Below are 19354 nucleotides of genomic sequence, written 5' to 3'. Positions count from 1 at the left end.
GGTACGCACGTAGGTCTTAGATGACCTGTTCCCCTCTTCCAACGTCCCGCCTCTGACCAGAAACATCAACAGCATAAGATCATCATCTATCCGGAACATCGAACTTGATGTGAAAAAGCTCCCGACTCCTTTGCCATCCTCTGACTTCATGTAGCCTACGCACATCTGCAGAGGGCACGGTTTATTGATTCTCCTTTTATTTATAATGCCTGAACTCCACGTAGAAAATTCCCTGTCTCTATGCCAGCTGACATGACGTATGCATGACGCACGGCCAGCAGATCTGCTTCTTTGGAAGCACAGAGGCCTCGTTTACAAAAGGGCGTTACGATGAAATTTTACCTTAGCTATGTGCATATGTGCACAGAGATGCAAGGGTAGACACTTTATATGATCATATAAATGACAGTATGTGGTACAGAGCACACTGAAATACAAACTTGGTAACCATGGGTGATTAGGATCAGTTCAGGACCTTTATAGATTTTAACGACAAGTCGAAGATGAAACCCAAAACCCATGAAACCCATGACATTTTTGAAACCCACAAATACCACAGTTTGACCTTATGTACAGTAACACCATAACAACCATTGGTCCATGAACCAAACACAGTGGAGTGGTGAGGTATAAAGCACTCGATGAACTTGCACAGAAACCATTCCCCCCCTGCAGTTTACATTCATTTTTATATACAGATATTTAGCCTGCAATGGAAAAAACAAACATGCCACACAAGGTTAAAGAGAAGGTTTATGATTTTTAGCAGTTTATCAACGGTCAGTCATCAAGCCCAGATGTAGGACATTATGCATAAATGTTTAAGTAAATTATGGTATGAAACCATTTTGAAGGGATGTTGGTCGACCTGCGCTGGCGTTCCCATCAAAATGCTAATACAGTGCGAGGCTAGTGCCAATTTCTTAGAAACCAAAACACAGACTGGAAAAAAAACGTTAGATTTCCATAGAGGGTGGCTGGGTTAGTGAACAACAGGATAAAAAAATAAATAAAAATAAAGATCAGATTTTCCTTCACACAGCTCCAGGGCACGATTCAGGTCAGCGCCAGATCAGACATGTGTTATCCTTACTGCCTGCAGAGGACCACAGACCAGGACAGACGGTTGGTACAGAAGGCAACACGTAACCAACTCAGCTGTGTGATTTTTTTTCTCATGTGAAATATGCAACATCTAAAGAGGACCACTGTATTGGCCGCCAGACTACCGCTACATTTTAAGATAATATGAGATTAGATATTCCTTTATTGATCTCCTTGGGGAAATTCAGGCATCATAGCAGCATGGGGGAGGGGGGAAGGGAGGTATGGGCAGGGTAATAGTAGAAAGACATAAATATAGAGCAATCAAATTATAATAAAAATAAGAATAGTGTAAATAATATAATTGACTGAATATGAGAAAGTAAACAGTGTAATCAAAGGTGCAGATGAAGGTCTGTATGCCCTATCAGTTATATTATATGTTACAATGAATATGAGCAATAAAGAATTAGAATCTGAATACATACTATGAGTAAAGTAAAGTAAATCGTATACACAGGTGTAGTATACACAAGGTACCCACTAGGTGCCCACTAGGTAACCCACTAACGGGCATCCGGTTTGTCGGACGGGGTGGCAGGTGTTTGGGTGAACGTCGTTAACCTGTGATGATGATGTCGCCCTCGTAGTTGAAAGCGCAGGAGAAGATCTCGTCTGTGTGTCCCCTCAGCACCTGCAGACAAATGCCGGAACAGACGTCCCACAGGCGCGCCGTCTTGTCTAAGCCGGCCGTCAGCACCCTGCCACCCTGGGGGCTGAAGCAGACCTGGAGAGAGAGAGAGAGAGAGAGAGAGAGAGAGAGAGAGAGAGAGAGAGAGAGAGAGAGAGAGAGAGAGAGAGAGAGAGAGAGAGAGAGAGAGAGAGAGAGAGAGAGAGAGAGAGAGAGAGAGAGAGAGAGAGAGAGAGAGAGAGGGAGGAAGGTTAGACTCTAGAGACAGCAGAGATGTGTGAATGTGGGAGTATGACAGATGAGAGTAGGGAGGGAGAGAGGATTGTGCTGGAGAGGAGATAGAAATTGCAAAAGGGGGGGGGGGGTTAGCTTATCCTACTTTAACCGTATCAGCAGGTTATATACTTCCTAGAGGTCACAGGAGGATAAGAGCGAGGAGCGGGCTGTGTTCAGACTGAGGCCTTTCTACAGTGGATGATGTGAGGGACACGTCTTAAGCTGATTGGTTTAGTTAGAGAGCCTGATCGCACCGTGGCCTGGAGGGGCTCTCCGTCCCCGCGCCGCCGAGGTGAAGCCGAGGAAGTGGAACCCGGGGATGATTAAACGGTGGCGGCTCTGGATGGTCATAAAGGTAAAGTGTGTTTTCATTAAAGCTCGGAGTCGCGCGGCGACAAGCGAGGGGCCGCAGACAGGAAATGGAAACCGACTCCTGGGGATGACAGTGACGGAGCGCGGGAGGGAGAAGGTGAGAGAGAGAGAGAGCTTGGAAATGTGTAAATGGAAAGAGAGGGGAGAGGAAGAAGTGAAATGGAGAGAGAACAGAGAGAGAAATGACGGCCAGGAGGGAAAAAAGAGAGAGGGGGAGGAGGGTAAGAGGATGAGAAGAAGCAGGGCTAGGGAGCTGCATGACGCTAGTTTATACTACATTTATCTACAAAAGACGCATTGTGATAGGACGAGAGGTATTCCACCATCCTACAGTATAACTGTAGTGTAGCACGGGTACTTCAATGCTGCTTACAACTAATTGTTGTTGGTGAAGGACCGAATTTGAAATGTTTGAAAAGAAGCAATAAAATATTCATGGACATGGTTATTTCTTGGCACCAGTGACTGTAGCCCTATAGGTCAATGGACTGCAGCACACACAGTGCCAATAACCATGGTGCAGCACTGCCTCGTACATTATTGCTTATGTGAAAGGTTGTGTGGAAACCCGTGCCTGTAAGCTATTTTCTTAAAGTTCACATATTGTGAAAAATGAAAAGAAGTTGTTCCAAACTAGAGAGAGCCAGTATGAACTCAGGAGAACATGTGTCTTCAAAAACACAAAGACAAGGATTAATATTCAAAGTAAATGCGTTAAAGGGGTAAACCGGTTCCAGCTCTCGGCGTTGCTATCAGCTTGGCTGGTCGTTCATACTAACACAATTGGCAGTGTTAGGGGTGGGAAAGCTGATGGTCCTGGGCGTTGTGGACAGCGACCCCTACAGTTCGGTCGGGGCGCCTGCACAGCGAGGGTAGGATCTGGAGGGAGGTAGTGTGACCTTCCACACGTTACACTCTCCCGGTGAGAATCTGCGCTGCCTGGCTGGCTGCCGGCTGGCTGCACATGCGTCGGAGGAAAGCATGTGACAGTCTCCGGCCTCCAGTAGGGGGGAGTGCGCAACAACCAGGAAGGGGGTTGGGAATTGGAATAACGACTAACAGTGGGATGGGAGAAAAATCGGAAAAAGGAGGGGGGGAAAGATAATAATAAATAAATTCGTGACAACGAATACAAAATGTGTAGTTCGATTCATAAATTTAAGAATATATACATTTTCAAATATAAGGTGATACATAAATATAAAACTTTATTATAATCCTAATTATATTTTATTATAATATAACTGTATATTACAACTGTCACAAAAAATGTATGTGTATATACGTTTAGTATATTACTGTATATAACTACACTATAACTATGAAACTTCCGTAACCTTTTGTTTTTGGAAAATGAAACCGTTCTGAAACTGTTTTTATTTTTAATAATGAAATGTAAAAAGGGTAGGCAATATAAGCTATAAGCCTCGGCTTCAGTCTACACCTTTTCGGTCGTTTAATTGTATTTATTTTCTTTTCTTATAAATGTCCTACTACTGTACATATGTACTTATTGCTTTGTAAAAGAAGACACAAATAAAAAATATAAAAATTAAAAACATATTATGAAACATCTCACTTTTTCAGTGACATACATTTGGGTCTCTGATGGGCCTGCTAAGACTCAAACATGTGAAATAAGACAACCCAGTCACATGTCAGAAAACATGTGATTCAACAAGCCACTCAGAATTGCCTCCTGTCAAGTGGGGATCATAGACAATGCCTTGACACTTGACTCATGTGTGCGTGCGAAGAGATCTTGGAAGAATGAGCGTGTACAAGATGGCGGCTCGCTCGTAAATCGTCTCTTTTTTTTAGACCTTCTCTCTTCTCAACCTAGAGTTGAAGCTAAAATATGTTTCTGACTAAATTTGTTTCGGTGAGTTTGATGGATCTTGAGTCGTATTTGATCTGCAACGTGTAGTTTGACAGTTTGATCTGAATTTCATTCAACGGTACAGGCTTGTGCACCACTGCTAGATGTACGATAATTATCGTATTTATACAATAAAAGTGGCTCACTTATTACAGGCACAGAAACAGCACGTTGAGAACAGGACTGAAACAGAGGGGTATAGGGAGGTGTAGTGGTTACGTTATTGTTGTTTCCCGCACGGTCAACCCCACTTGAAATTGCAATGTATTCTCAATGAACACATTTCTAAATCGTCTCGTATAAAACAAATAAAGCATGAACATTGGCATGGTGTACCTTTCTGTGTGTATTCATCCACAATCTATAGCTCAACATGAAGAAATTAGCAAGTAATCGTAAAAGTAGCAAAATAACAACATTTATGTTTTTGTTCACTGAGAAACTATACAATGTCCGTGACGTGTATTCGTAAGTGTAGTTCTTTTTTAACGACAAATTAAACAACTTTTTAACTAACTTTATTTCAACCAAAAATGCTTAAACAATAATGTTAGTGATAGAAGGGAACTCATTTTGTGCAAAAATGGAAAGCTTGCCAATGTTCATGAGGCAGAATTATTACAATAGCCGATTTTCCCAATGATAAATCCCTATACGGGTGGACTGCGCGGGAAAGTAAATTGACGTCAAACTACACCTCCCTATAGAGGCTGCTAGAATGCATACTCTGAGTGAGGGGGGGGGGGGGGGGGTTCAGCAAAAAAACTTCAAAGACATGTCCTCAGAAACTTCTTGAAAATGACTAAAATATGTGACCTTTAAGAATTGTCTCCAAACTCAATTATGTCAGTTTTAATATTCGTTCGACTAGTGTTTTCATTTCAAATCATTTCCTCAGAGCGCCTGGCAGAGTCCATCGCTCAGTCCCCTGAATTAAACAGAGACAAGGCAGAAATAACGAGGAGAGGGACGGGGAGATTACAGGGAAATTTAAGTGAGTGCGAGAACAGGGGGCGGACGAGGAAGAGACAGAAACAGAAGGAGAGGGAGAGCGTGACGAAAGAACAACTGTGCGGACAGTTGTGCGGTTAAAGAGCGGGGGGAGGGTGGGCAGGTGTCCTGTTAGGGGGAGATTATTAGTGTCATAATGTCGTGGAATCATCCTTCATCTAGCCTGTTTATTACTGGCTGCCTGACGGGTGACAGTAAACACAACTAGCCTCTATGCTCTGTGAACACAGCAGCCCTCCAGAGCGTGAGGGCTGCTGCTCACGTACAAACACAAACACACACACAAAACAAGCATGCACACACACACAAAACAAGCATGCACACACACACACACAGGACACATGCACACACATAGGCACCACTCTATGTACACACACATATCAGCACACAAACACACAAGCAGAGTGAGAGTGGTGGCAAATGGCAAATGGAGAAAATCGCCTCCTACAGTATTGAAGTGCAAGGTCACAGCTGGGTCACTCACACGCACGCACGCACACACACACACCTCAAGCCAAGGTCTCACAGAGTCAACACAGCTGGCCATTTGGTTGTGTGATTACATGTGATGGTTTGGGTGGACGGAGACTGGTGAGTGCAGGTCAAACCAAGGGCATCGACGTCGGGATGAGAGAGAGACCGTAGCCATGTGAACTCTCCGCCGTGAGGAGCAACGTGAGGGGAAAGGTGCTGTGAACGGGACCACGGGTGAACGGGTGAAAACCCTAAATAAATACAACATCTTGCCTCTTTACTGTTATAACATGTTGTCTTGAATGAAAGTAAACAAATTCCAAGAAGACATTAGCTTCCAGTGGTGCCAACTCCACGTCCAGAGATGAAAATGCAATCGTTTGTGAAATTGATGAATGAATTTCAGGTAACACGTCATCATAATAGTAATTATAAAAAACCTTCATTACTTGACAGGTGCTGCATGCATTTGGTTGTCACTAAGTACAGCAACATTAAATCACGATGTAGAAATGGTTTCTTGAGGGTAGAATTAGATCTCATCATCTGGAAGGACGCATTTGAATAAACTTTTTAATTGTCGGTAGTGGGAATGGTTATGGTTAGGGTTAAAGTAATCATCTCAGGAATCCATCGTTCCCAAACAGGGTGGAAAGAAATCCCGACCTGAGCATGACACTGTTGGCCCCTAACTATACCAGAACTATACCCAGTGCATCAATGTTTTGGTGGGAAAAACACCCGGCACACAGGAAGCTGTAGGTTTTACAACACCAGCAGCAACAGCAGTTTGTTTGGAATGAATAGAAGACTAACTCAGTAGTTAGCATGAATGAATAGAAGACTAACTCAGTAGTTAGCATGACTGAATAGAAGACTAACTCAGTAGTTTACATGGATGAATAGAAGACTAACTCAGTAGTTAGCATGACTGAATAGAAGACTAACTCAGTAGTTTACATGGATGAATAGAAGACTAACTCAGTAGTTAGCATGACTGAATAGAAGACTAACTCAGTAGTTAGCATGACTGAATAGAAGACTAACTCAGTAGTTTACATGGATGAATAGAAGACTAACTCAGTAGTTAGCATGACTGAATATAAGACTAACTCAGTAGTTAGCATGACTGAATAGAAGACTAACTCAGTAGTTAGCATGAATGAATAGAAGACTAACTCAGTAGTTAGCATGACTGAATAGAAGACTAACTCAGTAGTTAGCATGACTGAGTAGAAGACTAACTCAATAGTTAGCATGACTGAATATAAGACTAACTCAGTAGTTAGCATGACTGAATAGAAGACTAACTCAGTAGTTTACATGGATGAATAGAAGACTAACTCAGTAGTTAGCATGACTGAATAGAAGACTAACTCAGTAGTTAGCATGAATGAATAGAAGACTAACTCAGTAGTTAGCATGACTGAATAGAAGACTAACTCAGTAGTTTACATGGATGAATAGAAGACGAACTCAGTAGTTAGCATGAATGAATAGAAGACTAACTCAGTAGTTAGCATGACTGAATAGAAGACTAACTCAGTAGTTTACATGGATGAATAGAAGACGAACTCAGTAGTTAGCATGACTGAATAGAAGACTAACTCAGTAGTTTACATGGATGAATAGAAGACTAACTCAGTAGTTAGCATGACTGAATAGAAGACTAACTCAGTAGTTAGCATGACTGAATAGAAGACTAACTCAGTAGTTTACATGGATGAATAGAAGACTAACTCAGTAGTTAGCATGACTGAATAGAAGACTAACTCAGTAGTTAGCATGACTGAATAGAAGACTAACTCAGTAGTTAGCATGAATGAATAGAAGACTAACTCAGTAGTTAGCATGACTGAATAGAAGACTAACTCAGTAGTTAGCATGACTGAGTAGAAGACTAACTCAATAGTTAGCATGACTGAATATAAGACTAACTCAGTAGTTAGCATGACTGAATAGAAGACTAACTCAGTAGTTTACATGGATGAATAGAAGACTAACTCAGTAGTTAGCATGACTGAATAGAAGACTAACTCAGTAGTTAGCATGAATGAATAGAAGACTAACTCAGTAGTTAGCATGACTGAATAGAAGACTAACTCAGTAGTTTACATGGATGAATAGAAGACGAACTCAGTAGTTAGCATGACTGAATAGAAGACTAACTCAGTCGTTAGCACGGATGAATAGAAGACTAACTCAGTAGTTAGCATGACTGAATAGAAGACTAACTCAGTAGTTTACATGGATGAATAGAAGACTAACTCAGTAGTTAGCATGACTGAATAGAAGACTAACTCAGTAGTTTACATGGATGAATAGAAGACTAACTCAGTAGTTAGCATGACTGAATAGAAGACTAACTCAGTAGTTTACATGGATGAATAGAAGACTAACTCAGTAGTTTACATGAATGAATAGAAGACTAACTGAGTAGTTTACATGGATGAATAGAAGACTAACTCAGTAGTTAACATGAATGAATAGAAGACTAACTCAGTAGTTAGCGTGAATTTTCAAGATGGAAAGCAAGTCAATACAGTGCAAAAACGCCAACAGCAACAATCACTTATCACCAATAGATGTCTCCAAAACAAAACAAAAATGAGGGTCTTGTGGATTACAACTTTAAGGTAAGGGATATGTTTGGAAACAACTTTTTATGTGAAAATTATGACATGTTAGCAGGTTGGCTAAAAAGTGATGGCTTTACCTTTCCTGAAGAGGCATTTGGACTATCGAGAAGGACATGTGATAATCAGACATAAAACTTACCAATGCCTACTGTGTCTCAGGCCTTCACCAGAAGCATCACTATTGTTGTGACGTGTGCCGTCAGACTGGTCATATTATGGTTGACTTGCCGGAGGAGGCAGAACAGCATGACTTCTGTTTTTTTAGAGCAGCTCCAGGTGCGCGCGGGGGCCGGCTGACAGTGAACCGTGACAAGGGTCACGCTATCAACTATCCCTAATAAAAAACCTGTTGGGCAATGGCAGACGTCACTGTCTTGCTTCTTCCTGGCAAGACAACCATATGAGCGTCTGACGGCACACATCAAACTCAAGTCGTGATGCTATCATTTCCTGCCAGGGAGACAGCTGTGTGTGTTTACAGACACTGACAGACACTGACCTAACGGTCCCAGATCAGTCCAACAGATGCAATGTACGTTCTGTTTTGGGGTGGATTTTCTCTTTAATCTGGCCACATTCTGGGCCACAAGCTTTGCTTCTCTACTTTCCGGCCACGCCTTGAACCCCGGAACCCGTTGCTGTGGTGACGTAATGCAACAGGGCTGTGGTCAGGACAACATACGATAAACATTAGATGGGATAACACGGGGAAACGAGGGGAACCAGAAATGCAGGCATTTTCATTGGAAATGAACAGAAGTTAGAAAAAGCTGCAATGGACCAATCTCAAACCCTGCCCTCTTTTCTTGATCCTCCAATCACAACTGTCGCTTCCCTTTGGACAAACAATTGATGTCTGACAGAAAAGACAATAAACAGACATTGTTTGTTTTAGCTGTGTGCTGTAGCGACTCACCTTGGAGATCTCTCCCTCATGGCCCTCCAGCTTCACCAGACATTGGTGTGTCTCAGCACTGTACACACAAGCTGTACCTGTCCGGACAGAGACCAAAGAGGGCTTTAGGGCACACGTCCACCTCAAGTTCAAGTTTCAAGTTTCTTTAATAGTTGTCATACAGAAGTACAGAATACTTTCATACAAAATGCTTCTTACTGTTACGCTCCAGAGACTGTGCTAGACAAGATAGTATCAAATAACATAGTATAGCATGTAAATTAGAAGTAGAAAATGAGGTCACAGTGTTCAGTATAGACATATGTACAATGTTCGATGCAGAATAGACGTAACTGAGTTACCATATAATATACAATACTATGCAGTGTACTAATGTACAATACTATATAGTGCAAAGCAGAAATGGGATGAGGTACAATTTAGGTACAATTTACAGTAAGGTGTACGAGTTGTAGTGCAATCCTTCATCAATAAATATAAAGTGTGGGGAGTGGGTGCTACAGTGTGTTTGTTTAAAGTGAGTGTGTGCTATAAAGTGTGTGGAGTGGGTGCTACAGTGTGTTTGTTTAAAGTGAGTGTGTGCGTGTGGATGTGTGTGCTATGTGCGTTTGATGGTTGTTGTTGTGTAGTGTTCATTGTTCGTTGAGCAGCCTGATGGCCTGGGGATAGAAGCTTCTTCTGAGTCTTTCTGTGCTCGCCTTGAGACTCCGGTATCGCTTGCCTGACCGCAGCAGTTCAAAGAGGCAGTTGTTCGGGTGACTGGAGTCTTTAATGATTCTCTTAGCCTTGCCCCTGCACCGCTTGTTGTAAATGTTCTGGAGGGTGGGGAGCCCCCCTCCAATTGTGCGTTCGGCTGAACGTGTCACTCTTTGTAGTCTGCTTCGGTCTTGTGCAGTGCTATTCCCAAACCAGGAGGTGATGTTGCCAGTCAGGATGCTCTCTATTGTACATGAGTAGAAGTTCTTAAGGATCTTCTGACTGACTTGGAACTTCCTTAGGCGCCTGAGGAAGTAGAAGCGTTGTCGTGCCTTCTTCACAACACTGTCAATGTGTGTGGTCCATGTCAAGTCCTCGGATATGTAGGCTCTGAGGTACTTAAAGCTGTTGACTCTCTCAACCGGTGCCCCGTCGATGCTGAGGGGGCTGTAGTCCTTGACCCCCGACCTCCTGAAGTCCACAATCATCTTCTTTGTTTTGCTGACGTTCAAGGAGAGGCTGTTTTCCTGGCACCATCCCGCCAGGACCTTGACCTCTTCCAGGTAGGCCCTCTCGTCGTTGGCAGAGATCAGGCCCACCACCACTGTGTCGTCAGCAAATTTGATGATTGTGTTGCTACTCCGCTGAGCCACACAGTCGTGTGTGTACAGGGAGTAGAGGAGGGGACTCAGAACACAGCCCTGGGGGGCCCCTATGTTGAGGGTGATGGATGAGGAGGTGCAGTTGCCTGCTCTCACCACCTGGGGTCTGCCCGTCAGGAAGTCCAAGACCCACTGGCAGAGGTCATAGTTCAAGCCCAGGTCCCTGAGCTTGGCTATGAGTATGGAGGGGACTATGGTATTGAATGCCGAGCTGTAGTCGATGAATAGCATTCTCACATAGTTCCCCTTCCTCTTGTCCAGGTGTGATGCTGCTGTGTGCAGCACATGGGCTATGGCGTCCTCCGTGGACCTGTTGGGGCGGTATGCAAATTGCAGGGGGTCCATGTTGATGGGGAGGGAGGAGCAGATGTAGCCCTTTACTAGCTTCTCAAAGCACTTCATGGCTATGGAGGTGAGAGCTACAGGGCGGTAGTCGTTGAGGCAAGCAGGCTTGGATTTTTTGGGTACAGGGATAATAGTGGACTTCTTCATGCAGGTGGGGATGACAGCCTGTTCTAAGGACAGGTTAAATATGTCAGTGAATACCGGGGCCAGTTGGTCGGCACAGACTTTTAGGACGCGGCCGGGGATGCCGTCCGGTCCTGCTGCCTTCCTGATATTCACTTTTTTAAAGGTCCGCCTCACCTCATGCTCTGTTACCCTGAACACTGAGTCTCCATCAGCAGCAGACCCCCCCCCCCCCCCATTGCCGTGGCTTGTGGGCTGGTGTTGTTATTACCAGCATCAAACCTCGCATAGAAAGTATTGAGGTCATTTGCTAAGGAGATGTCACTGTTCAGTTTGAGGGAGGTGCCTTTGTAGTCTGTCATCGTTTTGAGCCCCTGCCACATAGCTCTGGAGTCAGCCTGTTCAAACTGGAGTTCAATTTGATCCCTGTAGCGCCGTTTGGCCTCTGTCACTGTCCTCCTTACGTTGTATCGCGCCAACTTGTGGTCATTCATGTTGCCTGCCACCAGGCCGTCGTTGTATGCTTTGGTGCGCGCTTTCAGAGCTTCACGGACGGATTTGTCTACCCAGGGTTTTTGATTTGGGTAAACTCTAATTGTGGTAGTGGGGATTGTTTCTTCCACCAAAGTACGAACATAGTCCAGCACTGTCTCCGTGTAGACATTAATGTTATCTGTGTCGCGGAACACGCTCCTGTCTGTGCACTCAAACGCAGCCTGGAGCGTCCCCCCCCCGACTCCACATCCCATTTCTGCACCTCTCGCGAGACTACAGGAGTGCTCTTGATTCTTTGTTTGTACTTTGGTGAAAGGAAAATGGCCGCGTGATCAGACTTACCAAAGCCACTAGCAGAATGAGCCTTGTAGCCACCCTTGAATTGCGTGTAACAGTGGTCTAGGATGTTACCGCCTCTGGTGTTACAAGTCACATGCTGATAGAAGTCAGGCAAAACCTCTCAGATTGGCGCTATTGAAATCACCCACTACTACAATGGCGGCGTTAACGTTCGCTGCTTGGATTCTATTTACCTCATCGTGGAGTCTGGAGAGCGCAACACTATTGCTGGCTTGCGGTGGAATATACACTCCGACCAGGACGATCGCCGTTAACTCCCTCGGGAGGAAGAAAGGACGACACTTGATGGTTATGTATTCCAGGTCTGGGCAGCAGTGGTTCGATAATTCCTTCACGTTGGCTGGATCGCTCCAATTGTTGTTAAACATGAAGGCGATACCTCCTCCACGCTGTTTGCCGGACTCTGCTATTCTATCCTTGCGGTGGATGAAGAAGTGATCGGCCGGTTGGATGGCGTGATCTGGGGTTCCTGGCGACAGCCACGTTTCAATGAAGCAGAGAACATTGCAGTCTCTAACGTCTCTCTGGAATTGAATCCTTGCTTGGATGTCGTCCAGTTTATTGTCAATTGATTGTACATTGGCTAGCAATATACTGGGTAGTGGCGTTCGGTGTCGTCTGGTTCTCAGTCTATTACGGATCCCAGCTCTCTTCCCTCTCCGCCTGATGATTCCTTTGTTCCTGGGGTCGGAATCTGGTCCCATTGTCCTCAAGATCTCCACAGGCCATTGCTGCGGTTCAGAAAGCTGATCCAGGGAGTAATCTAGTCGGTAAGTTTCCCGTAATCCGATGTCTATAAGTGACTGACGGTCATACACATTAAATGCACCTACTGTTGGTACAGACAAAACTCTTAAAACTATAAATATTAACAAAAGTAAGCACAATCTCGACGGAGCGCACAGACAGGCGGCCGGACATAGCGGCGCCATCTTTATAGCACTACTCTGTGTGCTTCTCAGGAGGGCAGGAACCAGAGGACATTCACAGGGATGTCAGGAACTGGACTAAAAGGAATTCTCAGTCAACTACTAGTCGTAGGATTTATCAACTAATCATTGTTAGTCTACAGAGAGTAGTGCGCTCAGCAGAGCGTACTACGGGTATTGCACTACCACCCCTGCAGGACTTATAACAGGAGGTGCAAACCCAGAGCCTGTAGAATAATGAAAGACCCCCACCACCCCAACAACAGCCTGTTCAAGCTGCTGTGGTCAGGCAAGCGACTACACACACACGCAACAAGAACAGAGAGACTACGGCTCAGCTTCTTCCCCCAGGCCATCAGAACACTGAACACTGAACTATCCACACACAAGTACACATGAGCACACACATACACACACACAACACACATGCTGCATTCGCTCACACACAAACGGTCACTTTAAACTAAATGAAAAAGGACACTTTAAAGGAACGAGGAAAATAAACATCACTTTAAGGAAAGAACCAACAAGGATATAGAGTAAAAACTGTATATTGTATAGTAGTGTACATAGGACCCAGTGCCTTAAATCCGTAGTTAACATTGTATTGCTCTCAGGACTTTAGCATGTCTATTTTATCATGCCTATTTTATGTCTATTTTATTACCTGTTTATTATGTCTATTTTATTATTTAGTATTATTGCACAATCAAAGCGGGCATGGCCACCCGCATTTCACTGTATGTGACAAATAAACCTCTTGAATCTTGAATCTTGTTACTCAGCTGAAAGAGTTGTATCCTTCCTGCCGACCTCTTGTACAGAACTTGTAAATTAGGTTGTACGCCGACCATCAAGTAATACTTGTTTAGTTTAGGAATAGGGAGCAGGTAACTATAAGAATTATTCTTCTTCCTGCTCCTTTTGCCCATGGTATGGTATTTATGATTTTGTATGAAAACTCTATGATTGTATTGCTTCCATGTGGCAAATAAAACTCTGAATATGAATCTGAATCTGTAAGTCGCTTTGGATAAAAGCGTCAGCTAAATGACAAAATGTAAATATAATCGATTAGTTGATTTTTATTTCATGGAGTTTCTCAACATGCAGAAGGATCTAAATCTAGCGCTCACCGGAGATGTTCTCGTCATTTTTCAGGAAATAACTCAGCGTGGGGAAAAAGCATGAAAATGGAGGTTGACTAAGAACAAACCAACCGATTCATCAACTAGGAGGGCCAGACCTCAGGACTTTACCAATTTGGACATTTGGGAGCTTAAATGTCCGATAACTGATCTGCAGATATTCAGTGCTGTACTTACCAAAAACAACAACAAGGTTAGAAACATCTAAAGCATTTCCTTGCAAATACCACTCTATTTGGAAGATTGATGTTTTATTTTGTAATACTATTTTAGTTATATTATCATACTGTCATCGCGTCTCGCTCTTGCCATTATGACTCTTATCTCCTAGCACCTACTGTGCTCATGAATAAACAATTTGCACCCATGCACGTGACCAGGCCACGCCCCAGCGTCCTCCTATAAGACGCCGGACATGGTCACACTCTACTTTCCTCTTTTTTTGTTTCCAACATGGACGCTGCAGTGCACTCCATGAACTAGTTGTTATGAAATGCAGAGAGAAATTACACAATGTTGGGTTTTCGCCGGAGATTCGCCAGCCCCTGGAATCTTCTCGGCACATCCTAACAGCGCATCAGGCCTGGTCTGGGGTTTCCTCGTCTCGTGACAGCGGATCGAGGGACGTCGCGCGGCGGCTAGCTGTCGGGCTAGGTCGCGCACAGGTAGGGCCTGCGCTGCCAGGCATCAATGCTAGCGTTTGTGATACTGCTCGTTGTCCCGTGAGACAACCGAGTTGTGTATTGGCGCAAGGGGCAGGATATCTAGGTAAACATTGTCGCCATGACTCTGAGTTGGATGTTTTCCTGGCTATCCTGGAGCGTGCGGCTAATGCTAATGCTACGATGCTGGGTCACTGTTCCTTTGTTCCCCGCCGTGGGCTGTCACCTCTCTTCCCTCCTCTTAACCGGTTCATTGCTGAAGGTCAATCGGTGTCTAATGTGGGGGGTTTTGCTGAGCCTTATTTACCCCTTTTATGGGTGAATGGGCTGACAACAGGGCGCAAGGCAGGTGTGCCCTGGCTTGAGAGCCAGGTAGCATCGATCCTTTGTCCTGGCATGGTTGAACGATGTCCCACCCGGAAGCCGACGCCTGAGGGCGAGTCGGCCCGGCAGGTGGCTGTATGGGCTGATGAAGTTTATACCGCCACAGAACGGAATTTAGCGGCGACTAGTGTCATTGCTCAGTTGACAGTTTTTCTGTCCACATTGGTGTCGGGTAGTGGGGCTGTAGGGCCAGCCGACGCCGAAAACATCGCACATGTTTTTGGGGTTATAGAACTTTTAACTCAGTCGCAGGCTATAACCGCAGGGAGGATCAGGATGCTGTCAACTCTTATTCACAGGCATCTCTGGTTGGAGCAGTCTTCCCTTGAGGAGGAGAAAAGGTTTCTCCTCCTCAGGGCTCCCCTCTCCGCAGAGGGACTCTTTGGTCTTTCCGCAGGAGCGCAGGCGGTATTTGACCTAGGCCCCACACCGCCTCGCACCACGCAGCCAGAGGTGAGGGCGCGGCCTCATCAACGACTGTGGCGAGGCCCTCAACCAGCGGCCATGTTTCCCCCGCCTAAGGTACCCTGGACACAACGAAAACAGGTGATCGCAAGGCCGACAGCCTTGGCGGCCGAGGGACGGCTACATTAGATGAGCACTCCCTAAAAAACCGTCGCCGTCTAGCTGTGTCTAGCTCGCTCTCCGGTCACTCCCCCCCCAACACCAGCGGGATAAGGGCTCTGATTTGGCTGCGGGCCGCGTGCCTTCAATGAAGCGCAAGCGGCCCCACGTTTCGCTTCTCATGGGGACAGGGGCTGACACCCAGTTGCTGGCTAGGCCTGGGTCTGTCCGTGATAATGTTGTGCTGTCAAGCGGCTCCCACGCCACACGTTCTGTGTCTGTGTTTGGTGAGCCTGGTGTTGTGTCTGTCAACAACAAAGGTTGTCAGCGGGGGAGCTCGAGGCCCTTTGGGGCGCAGCGTGGGTTCCCCCAGCCCCGCCCTCGTTAGGCCGGGTATCACGTTAGTGCCTCCCACGGCCGGAAGACCGGCAGTGGTCAGGCAGGCGCGCGTGATTTGGGTGGTAGTAATATCACTGCAGGGCTACGGTGTGTAGGAACCCAGCCTATCGGGCAGTGTGGGGACCTCACACCTTGCATGTCCAGCTGTAGAACGGTTCCTCAGCAATCCATGCTGGGGAGGTGTTCAGTGGGGGAGCTTTTGTCACCCAGTGTTATGTCAGCTTCCCCCGTATCAAACCGGCCCTTTCTGTCGGGGTCCCCCCTTGGGTGCGATTGCCTCGTTGGTAGTGTCAGGGTCCGATATCCAGACTCCACGAGACACCCTGCTTGCGCGGTTGGCGGGTCCAGGGTTGGCAACGCACAGCGGGTGGGACCGGGCTGCCTATCTAGGGTTCCTGGCGGACCAGCGCCAAGTGGCGGCGGGTGCGCTTTGGGATTATCGTCACATATGGCTACAACAGTGCCATATGTCGAGGTGGATGGAGAGAACGCTGAGGCAGGGACTTGTGTTGCAGTTTGCGCTACCCCACCCTCCGTTTTCAGGTTTGGTGCAGACCTTGTTGTCAGGGTCAGCAGCAGTGACAGCTCTGGCCGACAAGATCCAATCTCTGTTAGCAAAGCAAGCCATCGTCGTGGTCCCAAGGGAGGACGCGATGTGTGGCGTTTACTCCCGGTATTTTCTGGTGCCCAAGAAATCGGGAGGTGTCAGACCTATTCTGGATCTGTCTGTGTTCAATCGGCTGATTGTGTCGAGGCGGTTCAGGATGTTGACCGTCAAACACCTGATTAAGCTCCGTCAGAGTGGGAGACTGGTTCACCTCCATAGACCTGAAGTATGCGTACTTTCACATCCCGATCTTCCCTCCTCACAGGAAATTCCTTCGCTTCCTCTTTCAGGGTGTAGCGTACGAATACCAGAGGCTGCCATTCGGCTATTCTCTGGCCCCCCGCACGTTCACCAAGTGCGTAGAGACCGCGCTGGAGCCTCTACATCGTCAGGGGATACGAGTTATTTTCTATCTCGATGACATTCTGCTCCTCAGCCGGTCGGAGGAGGTCGCCAGGTCTCATACCAGGCTGGTGGTGGAATTCCTCACCAGTCTGGGTTTTGCTGTGAACTGGAAGAAGAGTACTCCTCTTCCCAGTCAACAATTGGAGTACTTGGGCTTGGTTCTAAGCTCAAGGCCGATGAGGGCAACCCTCTCGGAGCGGCGGCGAGTGGATATTCTCGACGCGCTCAGGGGGCTCCGTCCTGGCAGGACGGTTACGGCACCGTCCGTGATGCGCCTACTCGGTATGATGGCATCTGCTCACTCTGTGGTCCCTCTTGGCCTCCTCTTTATGAGGAGGATACAGAGGTGGTTTTCCAGTATGAAAATAGACCTGGTGAGAGGCAAGTGGAAACGACTGAAGGTTCCCATGTCAATACTGGGGGATCTCGACCACTGGGGGAGGACTGGTACCCTCACCAGCGGGATCTCCATGGGCAGCAGGCTATCACACGTCACAGTCTTCACCGACGCCTCCCTCACGGATTGGGGGGGGACGTGTCGGACCAACGCAGTAGGGGGCAGCTGGACGTGCCATGCTACCCGGTCTGTACTTGGTGGTGGGCGAGCACGTGTTGGTCAGGACGGACAACACGACGACAGTGTCGTATATCAACAGACAGGGTGAAGTACGCTCCATCCGTCTGCACCGGGCGGCGGTCGAGCTCTGGCTATGGGCGTCTCTCAATCTGCACAGCCTGAGGGCGCTCCATATCCCTGGCAAGCAGAATGTGGGCGCTGCTGTGATGTCGCGGGCGGTCCTCATTCCGACGAATGGGGACTATGTCCAGACATAGTCAGGCAAGTCTGGGACCGGTTTGGGGAAGCCACAGTGGATCTGTTTGCGAGCAGTGCCCCTTGTGGTTCTCGGTCAGTCGGGGGGACAATCCTCCCTTGGGGGTGGATGCCTTCTCGATGTATCCATGGCCGCCCGGGATTCTGTACGCGTTCCCCCCCATACACCTGATAGCTCAGCTGTTGGAGCGGATACGTCGGGAGCACAGGACTTTGATCCTGATCGCGCCGGACCGGGGCACGGCTGTGTGGTTCCCGGTCCTGATCCAGCTCTTGGTAGCCCCGCCGTGGCCTGTTCCTTGGTCACCGCGGGCCCTCTCTCAGGCACACGGATCTCTGTGTCTGTTCCCTGTTCTGGGCAGCCACTGAAGGTTTGGCTGCTGAGGGGGTGAGTCTGGAGGGGATGGGTCTTGACCCTTCTGTGGTCGACTCCATCCGAAACGCGCGTGCTCCCTCCACTATCGCGATTTACGCGGGTAAGTGGCATGCTTTTCAAGAGTGGTGTAAGGTGGGGGGCTGGGACCCGGTGTCCTGCCCCCTGGACGCTGTCCTTTCCTTCCTTCAGTCTATTTTGGGTAGACTGTCGGCCTCGACGGTGAGGGTATACGCTGCAGCTATATCCTCTTGTCATGTGGGTTTTGAGGGCATTACATTGTTCAGCCATCCTCTTGTGAAACGTTTCCTGCTTGACGCTCGGCGTCTCAAGCCGGTGGAACGTTCTCTGTCTCCGAGTTGGGACCTCCAACTGGCCCTGGGCCGGTTGTCGGAGGCCCCGTTTGAGCCTCTTGAGCAGGCGCCGTTGGAGCAGCTGTCTATTCGTGCCAATAACGGTGCGACTCTGAGGCCTAATCCAGTCTTCGTGCCAAAGAATATCCGGAGCTCTTTTCGCTCCAGGGATATTGTGATTCAGGCGTTTCATCCGCCTCCTCACACTAGTGGGTTAGAGGCGAGCCTTCATCTGTCGTGTCCTGTCCGTGCTTTGGGGGTTTACCTCAGTCGGACGCAGGATCTCAGGGCTGCCAATCAACTATTTGTTTGTTACGGTGGCCCTCGCGCTGGTAAGGCACTGTCCAAGCAGCGCCTGTCACATTGGTTGTGCGAGGGCATTGCCCTTTGCTACACGTTGGCTGGACAGGTCCCCCCTGGGGGTGTCAAGGCGCACTCCACTCATGGAGTGGCGGCCTCTGCCGCCTTGTTAGGGGGGGTCTCGGTGGAGGACATCTGTGCTGCGGCCTCCTGGTCCTCCCCGGGTCCCTTCGTTAAGTTTTACCTCATGGACATGACTGGGGGTTCTGTCTCCCAGGCGGTTCTGAGGTCTGGGACCTCCCCTGCGTCCCGCCAGTCGGTGGGCTAGCAGGGGTGTGTGGGTGTGTGCCACGGGGTGCTGTGTCACACGTGGTCCCGCCTGTACTGTGCGCTTTTAGGGGTTTCTGGTTCCCCT

The 19354-nt window shown here is 47.4% G+C and overlaps 1 protein-coding gene across 1 annotated transcript in view; it reads right to left on the bottom strand.

Moving 5' to 3' along the window:
- Window positions 1–960: 960 nt before the first annotated feature.
- daw1 (dynein assembly factor with WDR repeat domains 1) overlaps window positions 961–19354 on the bottom strand; it is a 33174-nt gene continuing 14780 nt past the window's right edge. Inside the window, 3 exon segments of the mRNA XM_084322107.1 lie at window positions 961–1096; window positions 1669–1831; window positions 9303–9379. Coding sequence (XP_084178233.1) covers window positions 1062–1096; window positions 1669–1831; window positions 9303–9379 — 275 coding nt within the window. The 3' untranslated portion in view covers window positions 961–1061.

Source organism: Notolepis coatsorum (genome assembly GCF_963971535.1).
Source record: "Notolepis coatsorum genome assembly, chromosome: 1".
Classification (NCBI taxonomy): Eukaryota; Metazoa; Chordata; class Actinopteri; order Aulopiformes; family Paralepididae; genus Notolepis; species Notolepis coatsorum.
Note: the sequence above shows the minus strand (reverse complement) of the source record. Positions and strands in the feature narration are given on the sequence as shown.